The sequence below is a fragment of the Pipistrellus hanaki genome (assembly GCF_964339955.1).
Source record: "Pipistrellus hanaki genome assembly, chromosome: 3".
NCBI classification, from domain to species: Eukaryota; Metazoa; Chordata; class Mammalia; order Chiroptera; family Vespertilionidae; genus Pipistrellus; species Pipistrellus hanaki.
This window is the reverse complement of record NC_140505.1, coordinates 37,240,612-37,258,282: the sequence shown is the minus strand read 5'-3', so window position 1 is coordinate 37,258,282 and position 17,671 is coordinate 37,240,612. Positions and strand designations below refer to the sequence as shown.

At 39.4% G+C, this 17,671-nt stretch overlaps 1 protein-coding gene across 1 annotated transcript in view; it reads left to right on the top strand.

Annotated features, from left to right (window-relative positions):
* The window catches only part of IPO5 (importin 5), a 57,988-nt gene extending 41,629 nt beyond the window's left edge, over positions 1–16,359 (top strand). Inside the window, exons 19-26 of the mRNA XM_084880261.1 lie at positions 221–393; positions 1,504–1,615; positions 1,703–1,758; positions 2,757–2,879; positions 3,571–3,790; positions 12,163–12,391; positions 14,508–14,649; positions 15,603–16,359. Coding sequence (XP_084736387.1) covers positions 221–393; positions 1,504–1,615; positions 1,703–1,758; positions 2,757–2,879; positions 3,571–3,790; positions 12,163–12,391; positions 14,508–14,649; positions 15,603–15,689 — 1,142 coding nt within the window. The 3' untranslated portion in view covers positions 15,690–16,359. The remainder of the gene's footprint in view (positions 1–220; positions 394–1,503; positions 1,616–1,702; positions 1,759–2,756; positions 2,880–3,570; positions 3,791–12,162; positions 12,392–14,507; positions 14,650–15,602) is intronic.
* Positions 16,360–17,671: the final 1,312 nt, after the last annotated feature.

The window sequence follows — 17,671 nt, the reverse complement described above, 5'->3', positions numbered from 1 at the left end:
TTCTTGCTATATTGTAGGTGAGATAAAAGATAGAGGTATGCCTTATGAGCAGGGAGATTTCCTGCTCACATGTCATATTTAACACAAGCTCTTGGATGGCAGTCTTAGATAAATAGAAGTTGCCTACCACTCCTGTTAACTCAATGAGCACTTAATTAAGTAAGCAAAATGATAGAACAGGCTTTTGAGGACAGTGATTATATTTCCTTAACTATAAAACGTGTTCGAGTGGCAGCAGCAGAATCCATGCCTCTGCTCCTGGAATGTGCAAGAGTTCGAGGTCCTGAGTATCTCACACAGATGTGGCATTTTATGTGTGATGCTCTAATCAAGGCTATTGGTACAGAACCAGATTCAGATGTCCTCTCGGAAATAATGCATTCTTTTGCAAAGGTAAATACTTTTCTCTTAAAAATATGTTTAAGGTTGGGTGTTCATTTATTAGTCTTGCTAAATATATTCGGGGATTTTATTGATTTCAAAGGGGAAGGGAGGGAGATAATAGAAACATCAGTGATGAGAGAGTACAATTTATTGGCTGCCTACTGTTCACCCCTTACTGGGAATTGAGCCCACAACTCAGGCATGTACCCTGACCAGAATCTAACTGCAACCTCCTGGTTCATAGGTCAACGCTTAACCACTGAACCACACCAGCTGGGCTAAAGTCAAACCTTTCAGTTCTTTTAATGTTTTATTGTCATTTTGTATTGTGTGTTTTTGTTTACTTTTGTTTTTTTTTAAGAGTAGCGCCTCTGGTATTCCAGGCTTGAGTATCATCTCCAACTCCCATGTAGTTTCTGTCCTAGTGTCCCATATTCCTCTTTTTTCCTCCCTGTTGCTTTTTCTCTCCTTTGTGCTGTTTTTATATCATCATTTGGTTTGTTCCAGAGGTTGCTTTTTCTTTTCATTCCGGTTCTTTTCTCAAGAATTAACTTGCCCTTTGTTTCAGTCTCATTCACTTTCCCATGTTCTTGGTTACCACCACAGCACACAGCTCCACAACTTGCTCCACAGTTTGGTTTAAAAATTCTTCAGCATCTTTGTTTGTCCCCATTTACACTCCTGCACTTTAAAATTTTATTTTTCCAAAGGCCAGATTTTTCTGTAATATCCTTGTCTGCCCATATTATTCCCTCTGTCTGTAAAAGATGTACCTTTTCTCCACTGCTGTCTTTTAAGGAGTATGTGTGTAATTGAGCTCCTAGAAGTGAGTTGGTCTGTTCCATCTTTGAACCCTCAGCAACCAGCATAATGCCTGACACTTAAGATATGCCAAGAACAAGTTTTTAAAATATATATTTTAAATTTTTTTTTTCTTTAAATACTGGCATGTTAACAAAAAAAAACCCACAGAGGTGTATCTACTCACTTAATAGTTAGTTTCCATGGTACTGAATCATGTTAATTTTTCTCAGATTCTGTGTGATTCTTAATGAAGTTCAACTTTTGACTCTTAAAATAAATCTCATGGGTTGCTTTCTTTGCTCAACCTCATTTTAGTGCATTGAAGTAATGGGAGATGGATGCCTTAATAATGAACACTTCGAAGAATTGGGAGGTATTCTGAAAGCTAAACTCGAAGAACATTTTAAAAATCAAGAATTGCGGCAAGGTAAGTTTTTTATGCTTTTATTTTTTAATGTAATACCTGGCCATTTTGATGACCATTTAAAAAGACATTTATTTGGGTGTGTTTTAGTTAAAAGACAAGATGAAGACTATGATGAGCAAGTGGAAGAGTCACTACAAGATGAGGTAAAACATTAAGAAATTAATTTACATAACCATTTGCATCTGGAAGATTTTTAAATGCTTAAGACTATAATTCATCTGACTTGTCATTCTGTTGTAATTATCAGTAATCTTTAGCAGAATACTGACATATTTCATTCATGTGTGAATGAGTAATTTGAAATTAGCTGATTTGTGTTTTGAATGCTGGTTGTGCATTTTGTTGCAATACTTTATACATAAAAGTACTTTGGAGTTCTAGTATTTTCTTTTAAATACCTTCTTATCATAACCATTTGTATTTGGTGGTGCTTTCACTATGTTAAAGATACTTGAATGCGATTCAGATGATAAATGACTGCCTAAAGCCACACGCTGTTGAAGACCTAGGGCTTAAGGCCAGATTTTTTTGTAACATCAGCTGTCTTTCTAATGGACCACAGGATAATGCAGATTTCCTTCTAGAAAATAATGTACGTGCACTGGTTAATAGAATTCTTCTTCACCTTGTGACTCAGTTCTCTCCTCATCAAACCACTTGACACCATCAAACATATTTCAGCTATGTATTTCAAATCCAGAATATGTGGCATGTTGCCATCCTGGAGGACCAGGTCTTCCCAGTTCTCTGCAGGGTGCTCACATGCTGCTGTACTAAAGTCGACTAGACGTTATAAGTGACTGACCCACCATCCCACTCCAAAATTAGAAACGTTCTTGAAAAGTAAAAAGTAAAATACCTTTGTTTCAGAACTTTGAAATTTTGGGTAATTTTTCAGTCACATATATTTTACTGTGTACCAAGAAAAATCTGCATTGAGTGCAGTACAATACTTGCAAAACATTTATCTTCCCCTAGATAAGAGGCATGACACCCAATCATTGAGGTGTCAGATTCTTGCTATGCTTTTAAGAAAGTGATAAGAAATTTAATTTTCTATGTTTCTTAGATATTAAAAAGATGATTTTTAATGTTAATAATGGGGGTACTTTTTAATACATATGAGTGTGTTTTGTTTTAGGATGATAATGATGTTTATATTCTGACCAAAGTGTCAGACATTTTACACTCAATATTCAGTAGCTACAAGGAAAAGGTGTTACCATGGTTTGAACAGCTGCTTCCATTAATTGTCAACCTAATTGTAAGTATTGCCTCTCCTTGACAGTTACTTTAGATAGTTGGTTTGGAATTTTTTCATTGCAACATTTGGAAACTTATACTTTGAAATTAAAATGGGTCTTAGAAATCACAGTTTTTCACTGTGCATCTTTAATTTTGTCAAAATTATTGCATTCCCCTGTATATTTTCTCACTCTGTGTACTTTAAGTTTGCTAATTCGTCTTCCCATAGTCCAATTAAATTATAATCTAAAGACATACATGAGATTTTAAATTTCAGATTATCTATGCCTTGCTAAATTAATAAATGAAAACAAAATGATTACATTTTTTTGCAATGGACCCTACAGAATTCAGTTATGACAACCAGTAATCAGATTTGGGTGATAGCCTCATATATTTCGTTGTGTTTTTTTTTTTAATATAAAGTAAATGTATGTACATTGTTGCCACTGTCAGTTCTTCCTGGTATATGGTAGTGTCACATTGTGGAATTCTGTAACAAATTACACAAGGCTTTTAAACCTTTACTTATTTAAATCTGTATAGTACTTTGAGGATTTTTATTCACTAGAAGTGATTGTTGCTTTTGTCTTTCCTTGCCTGTATCAGGAATATTTGTGGAAGCCAATAGCCTATAGTGACTATTTATGTATTTATTTATATTTGTATGTATTTCAATATTCAAAGCTAAAAGAGTATCTCTTTTGTAGTGTCCACATAGACCATGGCCAGACAGACAATGGGGATTATGCATCTTTGATGATGTTATAGAACACTGTAGTCCTGCCTCATTTAAATATGCAGAATATTTCTTAAGGCCAATGCTCCAATATGTATGTGACAGCAGCCCAGAAGTCAGGCAAGCAGCTGCGTATGGCCTGGGAGTCATGGCACAGTATGGTGGAGATAACTATCGTCCTTTTTGTACAGGTACTGGTGTTTATTTGGTTACACACATGTCCTTCCAGGCATCCCTTTTGTTTTTACCTCATGCTCCCTCTGTACCCCCAAACATTCTCTACCTATTTCTGTTTTATTCACTCCCTTTTTCAAAAATTTCATCTGTAGCCCTTTATTCTCATAGAAATGTAAGTGAAATGTGAATGGAATCAGAACCTCTCCACCTTGATTTTATTTTGGGTTTGGGGGATATATCACAGTTCTAACATGGGACTTTTTAAAATGTTTTTATTAAATTTATTGGGGTCACATTGGTTAATAGCATCATACAGATTTCAAGTGTACTTCCCCCCTCCCCCCCTTTTTATTAGTCCTCACCTGAGGATTCCAGTGATTTTTTTTTTTTTAGGGAGAGTGGGAGAGAGAGGAAATGACAGAAACGTCTATGTGAGAGAAACAAATCGATTGGTTGCCTCCTGCACGAGCCTTGATCAGGGCCCGGGCTGGACAGGACCCTGCAGCCAAGGTATGTGCCCTTGCCTGGAATTGAACCCAGGACCCTTTGGTCCGCAGGCTGACACGCCCATCCGCTAAGTCAACCCAGGGCAAGTGTATATTTCTGTGATACAAATCTGTATATTGCACTGTGTGCCCACTACCGAAAGTCAATCTTTCTAGACCCCCTTCAACACCTCTTCTCCCCCCGCCCCTCCCCCCCCCCCCCCCACACACACACACACCATCCTTTTTCCTTTGGCAACCACCACACTGCTGTTTTTGTCTATGCATTTCAGTTTTATATCCCACATTTGAGTGAAGCTTTTTCTGACTCTCTTATTTAGTTGAGCATAATATTCTTTAAGTCCATCCATGTTGTCACAAATGGCAAGTGTTTCATCTTTCCTTATAGTCTAGTAGTATTCCATTATGTATATACTAGAGGCCCGGTGCATGACAATGGGAGTCCCCTCAGCCTGGCCTGTGCCCTTTAGCAGCCCAGGGGCCCTTGGGGGATGTTGGACTGATGAGACTGATGATTTAGGCCTGTGGGCCTAAGGCGCAGTCAGACATCCCTAGTGCTGCTACGTAGGCGGGAGAGGCTCCCACCACCGCCTCTGCATTCAACAGCCATGAGCCTGGCTTATGACTGAGGCAGCACTCCCCTGTGGGAGCACACTAACCACCAGGGGGTAGCTCCTTCGTTGAGTATCTGCCCCTTGGTGGTCAGTGTGTGTCACAGCGACCAGTCGTTCCACTGTTCGGTCGATTTATTATATAGGACTAGAGGCCCAGTGCATGAATTCATGCATGGGTGGGGTTTGGCTTGCCCACCCTGTTGGGGGCCATCGGGGCCAGGCCAGCAGTCGGGGGGGTGGGACATGGGCTGGGCGTGGCCGGCCTAGGGGAGAAACCACAGGAGGTTGGGTGGGCCACTGATTGGGCCAGGCACCGCAGTGTACATCATAGTGACTGGTGGTTCCAACCACTTGGCTTTTATATCTATAAATGTACATCTTCATACAATCCTCTGTCACAGGACACATTGGTGGCTCCATATCTTAGCCACCATGCATAAAGCTGCAATGAACAAAGGGGTGCATATATCTTCACAAATATATGTTTCAAGCTTTTCAGGTATATGCCCAGGAGAGTGATTGCTGGGTCATATGTAATTCTATTCTTAATATTTCCAGGAATCCTCAGACTGTTTTCTATAGTGACTGTACCTGTCTATATTCCCAACAGCAGTGAATGAGGGTTCCCTTTTCTCTACAACCTCACTAACACTTATTATTACTTGTCTTATTGATATTAGCCATTCTAACGGGTGTGGGGTAGCAGTAATCTCATTGTAGTTTTGATTTGCATTTTCCTAATTGCTAGTGAAGTTAGTTAAACATCTTTTCATATTATCTGTGGGCCATTTATTGATATATGTCTTTTTGGGGGGCAGTGTCTGAGTCCTCTGCCCATTTCTTAATTGGGTTGTTTGGTATTGAGTTTTATGAGTTCTATATATATTTTGGATATTAAATCTTTTTCAGAGCTATTGTTTGAAAATATCATATCCCGTTTGGTCTGCTTCCTCTTTATTTTGTTGTCTGTTTCTTCTGCTATGCAGAATTAGTTTAATATAGTCTCATTCATTTACTTCTGTCTTTACTTCCCTTGCCTTTGGTCAAATTTATAAATGTTCTCACAGACAAAGTCCATAAGTTTAGTACCGATGTTTTCTTCTGTGTGACTTACTGTTTTAGATTTTATAATCAGATCTTTGATCAATTTTTAATTAATGTTTATACATGGTAACAAACTAATCTAATTTCAGTCTTTTGCTTGTGGCTTTTCAATTTTCCCAGCACCATTTATTGAAGAGGCTTTCTTTTCTCCATTGTGTATTTCTGGCTGCTTTTTCAAAAGTTATCTGCCCATTTACATTGACCTGTGTGTCTGTTTTTCTGCCAGTATCATGCTGTTTTGATTATCATAGCTCTGTAGTGTAATTTGAAGTCCAGTAATGTCTGGGCATTTTAATTTTTTTTATTCTTCCAATCCATGAACATAGAATACTGTTCCATTTTGTTGTGTCTTTTTAAATCTCTCTTAATAATGCTTTGTAATTTTCAGTAACTAGGTCTTCCACATTCTTTGTTAAGTTTATTCCTAGGTATTTTATTCTTTTGGTCACAATTGCAAAAGGAATTTTTTTTTCCTATTAACTTTTCTGAGGTCTCATTGTTAGTATTGTGGAAGGCGATGGATTTTTGCACATTGATTTTATATTTATAAAATGTTCTCACAGCCAAAGTCCATAAGTTTAGTACCTATGTTTTCTTCTGTGTGACTTACTGTTTTAGATTTTATAATCAGATCTTTGACTGTATTTGTTTATTATTTCAAATAGCTTTTTGGTATAGTCTTTAAGGTTTTCTAAATATAGAATCATGTCATCTCTAAAAAGTGACAGTTCCTTCCCTGTTAGGATGCCTTTTATTTCTTTCTCTTGCCTTTATTACTCTGGCTAGTACTATGTTGAATAAGAATGGGCATCCTTGTAATGTTCCTAATGTTATTTCAGATTTCTGTTGTTTCTTGAGGTAGGCCCATCCTCTATAATAAAAACCTAATATGCAAATCAGCTGAGTGGCAGAACCCACTGATCGCTACGACACGCACTGACCACCACAGAACAGACATTCAACGCAGGAGCTGCCTCCACCCCACAGGCCACAGGCCAGCCAACGCGGGTGCCAGCAGGGACCCCCTGATCGCCCCACAAAGGGAGGCGACTGGCGGGAGGCAGGACCAGCAAGTGCGCGGTGCCAGGCAGGCCGAGGCAGGTGCCAGCGGGGGCCTCTAATTACCCTGCCAGTTGCTCCACACATCGGGCCTGAACACTGGCCAAGCCTAGGGACCCTACCCGTGCACCAATTTTGTTCACCGGGCCTCTGGTAATGATATAAACTTGTCCCTTATTACTGCTTTCACTGCATCCCAGAAGTTTTGTTATATCAGATAGAAATTCTCATTTGTCTCTATCTTTTGATCTCATCTTTTATTTCTTTGACCCAGTCATTTTGTAGTAGTATGTTGTTTAATCTCCACGTATTTGTGGGTTTCTTTACTTCCATTTTGTAGTTGATTTCTAATTTCAAGGCATTGTGGTAAAAAATATACTTGGTATAATTTCAATTTTCTTGAATTTGTTGAGGCTAGTTTTATGACCCATCATATGGTCTATCCTTGAGACTGTTCCTTGTGCACTGGAGAAGAATGGTATAATCTGGTGTTCTGGGATGAAGTGGTCTGTAAATATCAAATATATCCATTTGGTCTAGTGTATCATTTAAAGGCCAGTATTTCTTTATTGATTTTCTGTTTGGATGACCTATGTGGCACTGTCGGTAGAGTATTAAGGTCCCCAACTATGATTGTGTTTTGATCTTTCTCCCTTTTTTTCTGTTAGTAGCTGCTTTATGTATTTCAGTGCTTCCTGATATTTTTCAAGAAGAGTTAAGTCTTCTTGATGTAGTGTCTCCTTTATCATTATAAAATGTCCATTATTGTCTCTTATTACCTTGAAACCTATTTTGTTAGATATAAGTATGGCTACACCTCTTCTTTTGTTGTTGTTGTTGTTGTTGTTAACCTCACCTGAGAATATTGTTTCACTTATTTTTAGAGAGAATGGAAGGGAGGGGGAGATAGAAACATCAGTGTGAGAGAAACACATTGATTGGTTGACTTCACATGTGCCCCTACCAGTGCCAGGGATCAAGCCTGCAAACATGGTACGTGCCCTTTACCAGAATCAAACCCTGGACCCTTCGGTCTGATGACCGATGCTCTATCCACTGAGACAAACTGGCTAGGGCTGCACCTGTTTTTCTGTGGATGTTATTTGCTTTAAGAATCTTTTTTTTTTTTTTTTTTTTTTTTTTTTTTTTTTTTTAACTCTTATGTTTTATTGATTTTGGAGAGAGAGATAGAAACATTGGTGAGATGGGAGAAACAGCAATCAGCTGCCATCTGCACACCGCCTACTGGGGATCAAGCCTGCAACTGGGGCATGTGCCCTGACTGGCAGTCAAACCAGGGCCTCTTATTGCATGGGACAACACTCAATCCATTGAGCCACACTGGCTAGGTTTCACCCTTTGAGTTTATTTTTGCCTTTGCAGCTTAGATATGTCTTTTGAATGCAGCATGTGGTTGGGTATTTTTCTTTTTATCCAATCTGCTACTCTCTGCCTTTTTATTAGTGAAGTCAGTCCCTCTACATTTAGGGTAATTTTGATGTATGAGGATTTCCTATACCCATTTTATTCTTTGTTTTCTGGTAGCTCTGTGACTCCGTGTGTTCTTTTCCTTTGTGTTTCTGTCTGTTGTTTTTGTTTGGAGGTATTTTATACTTTTCTCTGTTTCCTTTTTTTTAAGCCATGTGTCTGTTTTGGAGGTTGTGTGTGGTTACCATTAGGTTTATGAAAAAGTTGCATATACACAACAGTATATATGCATCTGATCTCCATCCTCCTTTGCCAGTTCAGGCCTTTTTCCCCTCCCCTTTTATGTTTTTGTTGTCATAAATTATCCCTGTTTATGCTGTAAGTTGATCTTTACTCACACATAGTGTTGTGACCTTATGCTCTTTGTTTCAGGTGGAATAACCCCCTTGAGTATTTCCTGCAATGGAAGTTTTCTGGTGATAAATTCCCTCAGCATATGTATGTCTGGAAAAGTCTTTATTTCTCCTTCATATTTAAAAGATAACTCTACTGGATATATTATCCTATATAATAAAAGGGTAATATGCAAATTGACCCTAACAGCAGAATGACAGGTCACTATGATGTTCACTGGCCACCAGGGGGCAGACACTCAATGCAGGAGCAGTCCCTGGTGGTCAGTGCACTCCCAAAAGGGGAGCTTCGCTCAGCCAAAAGCCACAAGCTGGCTGACAGCTGCAAGCACAGCAGTAGTCGCGGGATCCTGTCTCGCCTCCTCAGCAGCGCTAAGGATGTCTGACTACAGCTTAGCCCTGCTCCCCTGAGGGCTCCGGAGCTGCCAGAGAGCTGTCTGACTGCAGTTTAGGCTCATTCCCCCAGGCAGTGTGCCTAACCCCTCACCTGAGGGGTTCCAGACTGCAAGAGTTTGCAGACCAGGCTGAGGGACCTCCTGAGTGCATGAATTTTCATGCACTGGGCCTCTAGTTGTAATATGTTAATCTTGGCTGGTATTTTCTCTTTCAGTCATTTGAATATTTGGTTCTACTCTCTTCTGGCTTGTAGAGTTTCTGCTGAGAAGTCTGATGATACCCTGATGAGTTTCCTTTATAGGTGACTTCTTTTCACTTGCTGCTTTGAGAATTTTTTCTTCGTTATTAATTTTTGGATAGTTTTAATACGATATGCCTTGTTGAGAACCTCTTTGGATTGAGGTAACTAGGAGTTGTGTTTGTTTCTTGGATTTAAGGATCTAGTTCTTTCCATAAATTTGGGAAGTTCTCATCCACGATTTGTTTGAATAGGCTCTTTGATCCTTTCTCCCTTTCTTCTTCTGATATGCCTATTATTCTTATATACTGGAGGCTCGGTACACAAAATTCCTGCACTAGCGGGGGGCATCCCTCAGCCCGGATTGTGAGAGGGCCCAGGCCAGGCCGAGGGACTCACTGGTGCACAATCGGGGCCAGGGGAGGACACGGAAGGGCTCCAGAGTGTGTCCAGCCCATCTCACTCAGTCCTGATCGGCCAGATCCCAGCAGCAAGTTAATCTACTAGTCAGAGCGCCTGCTCCCTGGTGGTCAGTGCATGTCGTAGTGAGCAGTGGAGCAGTCTTAGCATATCAGCATATTACACTTTGATTGGTTTAATGGATGACCAGACACTTAGCATATTAAAGTTTTACTATATAGAATTGCTTTTTCTGAAGGAGTCAGTTTTTGTAGTGCTCTTCCTTTTTTTTTTTTTTTTAAATATATTTTATTGATTTTTTTTTTTTTTTTTTGCAGAAAGGAGGGGAGAGGGATAGAGAGTTAGAAACATCGATGAGAAAGAAACATTAATCCTTCTGGGGATGTGCCCACAACCAAGGTACATGCCCCTTGACAGGAATCGAACCTAGGACCTTTCAGTCCACAGGCCAACTCTCTTATCCACTGAGCTAAAAGGTTTTGGCCCTTTTTTTAAAAATTTTTTTTTTTTTATTTTAGAGAGGGAAAGGAAGATAGAAAAATCAATTGATGAGATAGAATCATTGAGCAGCTGCCTGCTGCATACCCCACACTGGGAATTGAACCCACAACCTGGGCATGTGCCCTGATTGGGAATCAAACCATGATATTTTGATTTTTAGGTTGACAATCACTGAGCCACAGCAGCCAGGCTTGTTCCCTTCCTTCCTTCTATCCTTCCGTCCTTCCTTTCTTTCTCGTTCACTTTCTTTCTCTCTTCCCTTCTCTCTTTTTTTCTTTCTCCCTTTCTCCTTTTCCTTCTTATGTTCAGGTCTCTTTTCTTCCTTCTGCATCATTTCTAGATTCCTAATTCGACATCACTAATTTTTCTCTCCATCTGGTCTGCTCTGTTTCCTATGCTCAGTAGTTTACTCCTAATCTCCATAATGGAATGCTCATTTCCAGGGTTTGGTTTTTTTTTAAGTTTCAGTCTCTTTAATAAAGTATGTAATGTTAACTAATTTGTTTTCTGATTGCATTGAATTGCCTGTCAGTATTTTCTTGTGTTTTATCACACATTTCCATGTGTTCCAGTTTTCTTTCTGGGGATTTTTATTTTATTTCTGAGCTTACTCACTACCATGGTTATTCATTGTATTTGCTGGTCTCTTCTTTCTAGGCATCTATGTATTATTGGCTTTCTCGCAAGAGGTCTTCTACTATTTTCTAGTAGGTGGTGCTGAATCACAGATTTTTACCTCTGTGAAATCTTACAGCTGACCTCCACAGCTGTTGTACAACCCTGCTGCTTGGGGGTGTGGTTATTTTTTGTTTTTGTTTTTTGCCTCTTGGTAATGTTGATTCCAGACCTGCTTACAGAAGGAAAAGGGAGCCAGTGATTCTGCTGCAATAGCTCTCTGTTTGCAGATAATATGCTCCACCCAAGACCATGGGCGCTGGGAAGCAAGTTTTGAGAGTCCAAGGGGTACGGCAGGGTTCTGTGGATCCGTTCCTTTGTCTGAAATGCCTATTGCTCGACAGCAGACAGCAGCAGCAAAACCGCTGTACTGTGTCCTTGCTGCAGTCTCAGCTGGCTCAGCTGCTGTTCTCACTGCTCATGGAGTGCCTGCTGAGATTCTATTCCTCCCAACCAAAGGAAGTGCCTGCTACCACCATCTTCCTCCATTTCCAGGATGAGCTTTTTTCCTTCTCACCTCCCCATTCTCATTTGCCCACCATTGGATGTTTCCATGCACAGGTCTCAGGCATGCCTCTGTATTGAGCAGAGAATCCTTTATTGAGTTATAGTTGATCAACTTGCTCAAGTTCGGGGGCAGGGGGGCAAGAGAACCTTTCACACTGCCATTCCTCTGACATCACTTTTAGGACTTTTTAAACATACTGGAGGTCCCTGTGTGTTTAACATGAATACAGCTGGGCAGCTTTTAAAAACTTAAGAACCCTAAGTTGACCAGGAGAGTAGTAAACCTGGGGTGACTGCTAACTTCTCGGGGTCTCTTAAGTTAACAGAATGCTAATGTTCCTGATTCTGTCGGGGCGATCCCCCTTTCATTACTATGTCTGTAGTAAGCAAGATAACAAAACATTACTTACATTTGAACATTTCTTCTTTATAACCAATAACTGGACCAAAGATAAAAGAAATATTTATGTTCATTTGCAAGAAAATGTGAGGTTTTAACTGGCCTTTTTCAAATGCTTATTTTAGAAGCACTTCCACTGCTGGTAAGAGTTATTCAATCTGTTGATTCCAAGACCAAAGAAAATGTCAATGCTACAGAGAACTGCATTTCAGCAGTAGGGAAAATTATGAAGTTCAAACCTGACTGTGTGAACGTTGAAGAAGTCCTGCCGCACTGGTTATCTTGGCTTCCACTACATGAAGATAAAGAAGAAGCTGTTCAGACTTTCAGTTATCTGTGCGATCTGATTGAAAGGTAAGAAAAGAGACAGACCTCATTTCTTTCCCCTTCACATAAAACAGTGCTTCTTGTGCACAGCCCTCAGGTCTGTAAGTTTGTAATAACACTTGCTTTCAAAATCACTAGTGCTCTGGTCCATGATTTATGCACATTGAAAGGAAATTAATTAGAAGGTGGCCGACGGGGCAAGACTGGACCGGACATACCCTGGAGCCAACCTCCCATGGTCCCTCCCCAGCCGGCCACAGCTGGGATGGCAACGTGGCTCTAAGGACGTTTCCAGAGTGAGCAGGGTCCCTCTGGCAGGTGGGGTCCCTTGGCTTGGCATGTGGGAATCGGGCTGAAACCAGCTCTCCAACATCCCCAAAGGGTCCTGGATTACAAGAGGCCCTTTCTCAGATGATGCTTCCCAGAATCGGGCTCCCTCCTCCTCTCTGATTCCAGAGTGCATCACCCAAGAACCACCACTGCCAAGTCGCCACAGCTCCGCAGCTTCTTCATTGAGTGCCTGCCCCCTGGTGGTCAGTGCGCATCATACCTACTGGACAGTTGACGATCACTTAGCCTTTTAAATATATAGAATATTAACAAAGTATATTACAGTTAAGATGGCCTCATAATCTGATTTGGGTTATTATTTATGGAATTAATTTCAACAGATGAGGCATTATAGAATGTTGATGTTTTATGGTTTCCTTCTAAAGTTTTCTCCCACCTTATGTATCTATTTACTTGGCTTTAGGTTTTCTTAAAAATTTCCTTTTTATTGCAGTATAATTGAGGTAATATAATTTATTAGTAGATTAAAGTTGTTACATTGTTAATGCCATTATTTTGAAATTCAGGTGTTTTTGTTTGGATTCAAGATTCCGTGATATGGGCAAATATACCAGACTGGCAATAAGATCTGGCCCTGGGTCTTGGCATTATTAATATTATTTGTGCCTATGAGTAAATATAGGAGTTACAACAACCTGGAGGCTACAGAAGCTATTAAATCAAAGGCGTGTTCTTTGGTGGTCTGTTTTCTAGTCCAAGTTCTCCTGAAATATTAGTCAGATCTGGGCTCTTGTCACTATTGATTATTGCTGTAACAGCCCTCCTGGAGACCACACACTCCTGCCTACGTCTGCCTCTAAAGTGACCAGTTCTCCACCATGCTATTTGATCATTTTCCTTTGGAAATGACTACTTAAGAATTCTAGTTCAGTTCACCATTGTATTTCTTTGTAGTAAATCTGCCTGCAATTTATATTCTGGCTTATTCTCAAAAAGCCTATCTAGCATTTGAACTTTAAATTTAGTTTAGAAACCATTTTGTAGTACGTAAACGAAGTTTGTGTAAAAGAGCTGTTATTCTTGCCCTGGCTGATTTGGCTCTGTGGATAGAGTGAGTGCCAGCCTGCAGACCTAAGGGTATCAGGTTTGATTCCAGTCAAGGGTGTGTACCTCAGTTTCTGGGCTCAATCTCTAGAGGCACCCAATCGATGTGTGTCTCTCACATGTTTCTTTCTCTTGTGTCTCTCCCCCTCCCTTTCACTCTCTCTCTGAGTATCAATGGGAAAAATACCCTTGGGTGAGGATTAACCAAAAAAAAGAACATGCACTTCCCAGCCCCGGCTGGGTAGCTTGATTGGCTGGAGCATTATTCTGATATACCATGGTGTGACTGTGATCACTGGTCAGGGCACATACAGTAATCAACCAATGAATGCATTGGTTTCTCTTTCACAATCTCCTTTCCCCTCTCTCTAAAATTAATAAAAATGAATTAATTTAAGGGGAAAAAAGAGCTGTTATTCTTGTTAATATCTTGTTTTTTGGGTGGTTGTTTTTTTTTGAATGTCACATTTTTAAAGTACTTAGAGCAATCTATTTTTGGCCCTTAAAACAGCCCTAAGAGATAAGCCTGTATTTTTAATTTACATGGAAAGAAACTGAAGAGCTAATAAGTAAAATTAGCTGGCTTTTCTCCTACTGAATTGTAAAAGGTAGTTGATTTTAGTGAATGCATAATCATTCTGTAAAAAAACAGCTAAATTCATTGGAGGGAAGTTACACTCAAATATGAGTGCTTGAGTGGTTTCTCCTTGTAATTTTTATTTATAATGATTTTCTTCTCTTTTGTCAGTAATCATCCAATCGTTCTTGGCCCAAACAATACCAATCTGCCCAAAATATTCAGTATAATTGCAGAAGGAGAAATGCATGAGGCAATTAAACATGAAGATCCTTGTGCCAAACGTCTGGCTAATGTAGTTCGCCAAGTACAGGTAAGCTGATTTGATTAAATTGGGGAAGGGGTTTTTGGGGTAGGGGTTCATGTTCTCTATTACAAGAAGCAAATAATCTAATGAACTAAGGAAATTTTATTTTTCTATCCTTCTGACTCCAAGCCTCAGATAGATTATACATATGTGTGTGTGTGTGTGTGTGTATGTGTGTGTATGTATGTATATGTTTTCATTATATATTACAACTAAAACATGTCTTACACTTGAAACATTTTGAACCTTTCAGTTGGTGCTTAACACTTACTCATTCTATATAAACTAGAGGCCCAGTGCATGAAATCCATGCATAGTAGGAGGGTCCTTCAGCCCCACCTGCACCCTGTCTGATCCGGGACCCCTCAGGGAATGTCTGACTGCCCTCTGACAGACGGACAACCCTCTGACAATCTGAGAACACTGGCTCCTAACCACTTCTGCCTGCTGGTTTGATCACCTCTAATTGCCCTCTCCTGCCAGCCTGATTGCCCCTAACCACCTCTGCCTTGGCCCCTGCCACCGTGGCTTTGTCCAAAAGGAGGACCAGATGACCAGAAAATGTCCGGTCGACTGGGTCTAATTATCCTATTACCCTTTTATTAGTATAGATTTCCTAATACATCATGGGGGGTGGGGAGGGGGGTATTTACAGTGCTTAAAACACTATATTTTTAAATTATTTTTACTCCCTAAATTTGTGTGTGTTGGTTACTTACTAAGTAACTTACCTAAGCATAGCTTTCTCTGTGCAAAAATGAAGAAAATTTACTGTGAGTGCAATGAACTTTAAAGAAATGATCCAATTTCTTGCTTTTATAATATTCATCTAACTAATCTATTTGTAAAGATAGTACATTGTCATTATTGCCATCCACCAGATGGGTGATTATTAAAATATTTCTGAATGATCATTGATTGCACTTGATCTAAATCTGTGAAAATGTTTTTTTCCCTAGACTTCTGGAGGATTATGGACTGAATGCATATCACACCTCAGTCCTGAGCATCAGGCGGCCATACAGGAGCTCCTGAATTCTGCTTGAAGGACCTTAAGATCACCACCAGAAAACTGACTCCGAATAAACGTTTACCCTTTTGTTTAGGTTTCTTTGTTTTGTTTTTGAGCAAAAGAGAGCAGTAGAGTTGTGTGTAGGCCATTCTTCTGCAAAGCCACAACAGCAGGAAAAGAAGCACTGGGTTTCAGAATGGTGTTCAGATGGCTATCATACCACTGAAGAAGTCCCCATAAGCCCTCCAGTAGCACTGAAGAATATTTTTCTATGGTATAGCCCACCCATCTGAAGGTGAAAGGGAAATTAAATTCACTTCCTCATTAGACATAAGGAAATTTAAGATCATCAGCTTTAAGATCTGTTACTCAACATAGATGTATATTAAAACAATTTGCTATACACCTATAGTGTTAATTCTATTAATTGAGTGTGAGTCTTTTGTAGGGTAGAAAGAAGGTTACCCAGCAAACTAGTAAATCCAAAAATTGAGGGAAAAGCTGAAGACAAAAACAAGCACAAAGATGTCATGTTTAAGGTCATGGGTTCTTTTTCCCAAAAGGCTTGATGTGGTGACTCAGTTCTGAAAGCTTTTCAGCTTTCAGCCCTTGAATGTGAAGTGTGGTTGGCATGTCTGGCAGTAGTCTCTCGTTCACTCCTCAATAAACAACATTGAAATACAAAGAAGTTTGCGTAAAAATTCCATACGGTCTGGCTTTGATTCATTTGTTTTGACTGTAAGAATAATCTAATATTTTTTTAAAGTAGCAACTATGGCTCTGAATGTTTATTTTTCCCCTTATATTTTCTCTGTGCCATTCGAATTTGAAAACATTTAGTTTTTACCAACTTCCACTTTAATTTAAGCTAAGTTATGCTACATCTACTCTTTTCACAATTAGTGATTTTTTTAAAAACTAGGATTGTTCCAGTTAGATAAAAGATTTGGCTTATGTTTTTATTGCAAATTGTAATTGCTATAGAGCCACACACAACTTTTAAACTTAATTTTATGAGAAATATGACAAATTATTTTCTGATAAATTCAATAAAATGTGTGAATGCTTTTTCCTTTATGTATTAACCTCACAGCAGTAAATGACTTGTTTCTTTAGTTTTTCTAAAGGATCTTAATAGATTTCTGTTGAAACATCAGTGTTAACATTTTTATAGTTTGTACTAAATTTAACCGTGGTATATAAATGCATTTTATGCTTAGACCAGAATTAAAAGGTTTTTTTCTTTAAATGATTTGCATTACTTTATTAAAACTAAATCTGAAATGGAATAGAAAATACAGCAGATTATATTAAGATGGTTCACTTGGTAGCAGATACCTTTCAAATATATTTTCAGTTTTCAGCACACCATTGGCCCAGAAGCTTCTGTGTCTGGCAGAATAATGTGTTTAATCACTTCACACCATTATAGTCATTGCTTTTAGTATGTACCTATTTGACATTTATAATGTGAGTGGGAACTACTTTATACCCCATAGTAGAGGCCTGGTGCACAACATTTGTGCACTGGGGTGATCCCTCAGCCCAGCCTGCACCCTCTTGCAGTCTGGGCTCCCTCGGGGAGCAGGCCTAACCGCCAGGCAGACATCCCCTGAGTAGTCCTTAGCACTGCCACGGAGATGGGAGAGGCTCCTGCCACCACCAATGCACTGGCCAGCCGTGAGCCCGGCTTCTGGCTGAGCAGTGTACTCCCTATGGAACATTGAGCATCTGCCCTTTGGTAGTCAGTGTGCATCATAGCAATCGGTGGTTGTTTGGTCAATTTGCATAGTAGGGTTCTATAAAATTTTATCTTTAAAAACAATTTTGAATTTATTGGGGTGACAGTTAATAAAAATATATCTTTCAGATGTACAAGTCTATATAATACATCATACTGTATTGTGTGTTCACTACCCAAGCTAAATTTTTAAAAAATATATATTTTATTGATTTTTCACAGAGAGGAAAGGAGAGGAATAGAGAGCTAGAAACATCGATGAGAGATGCATCGAC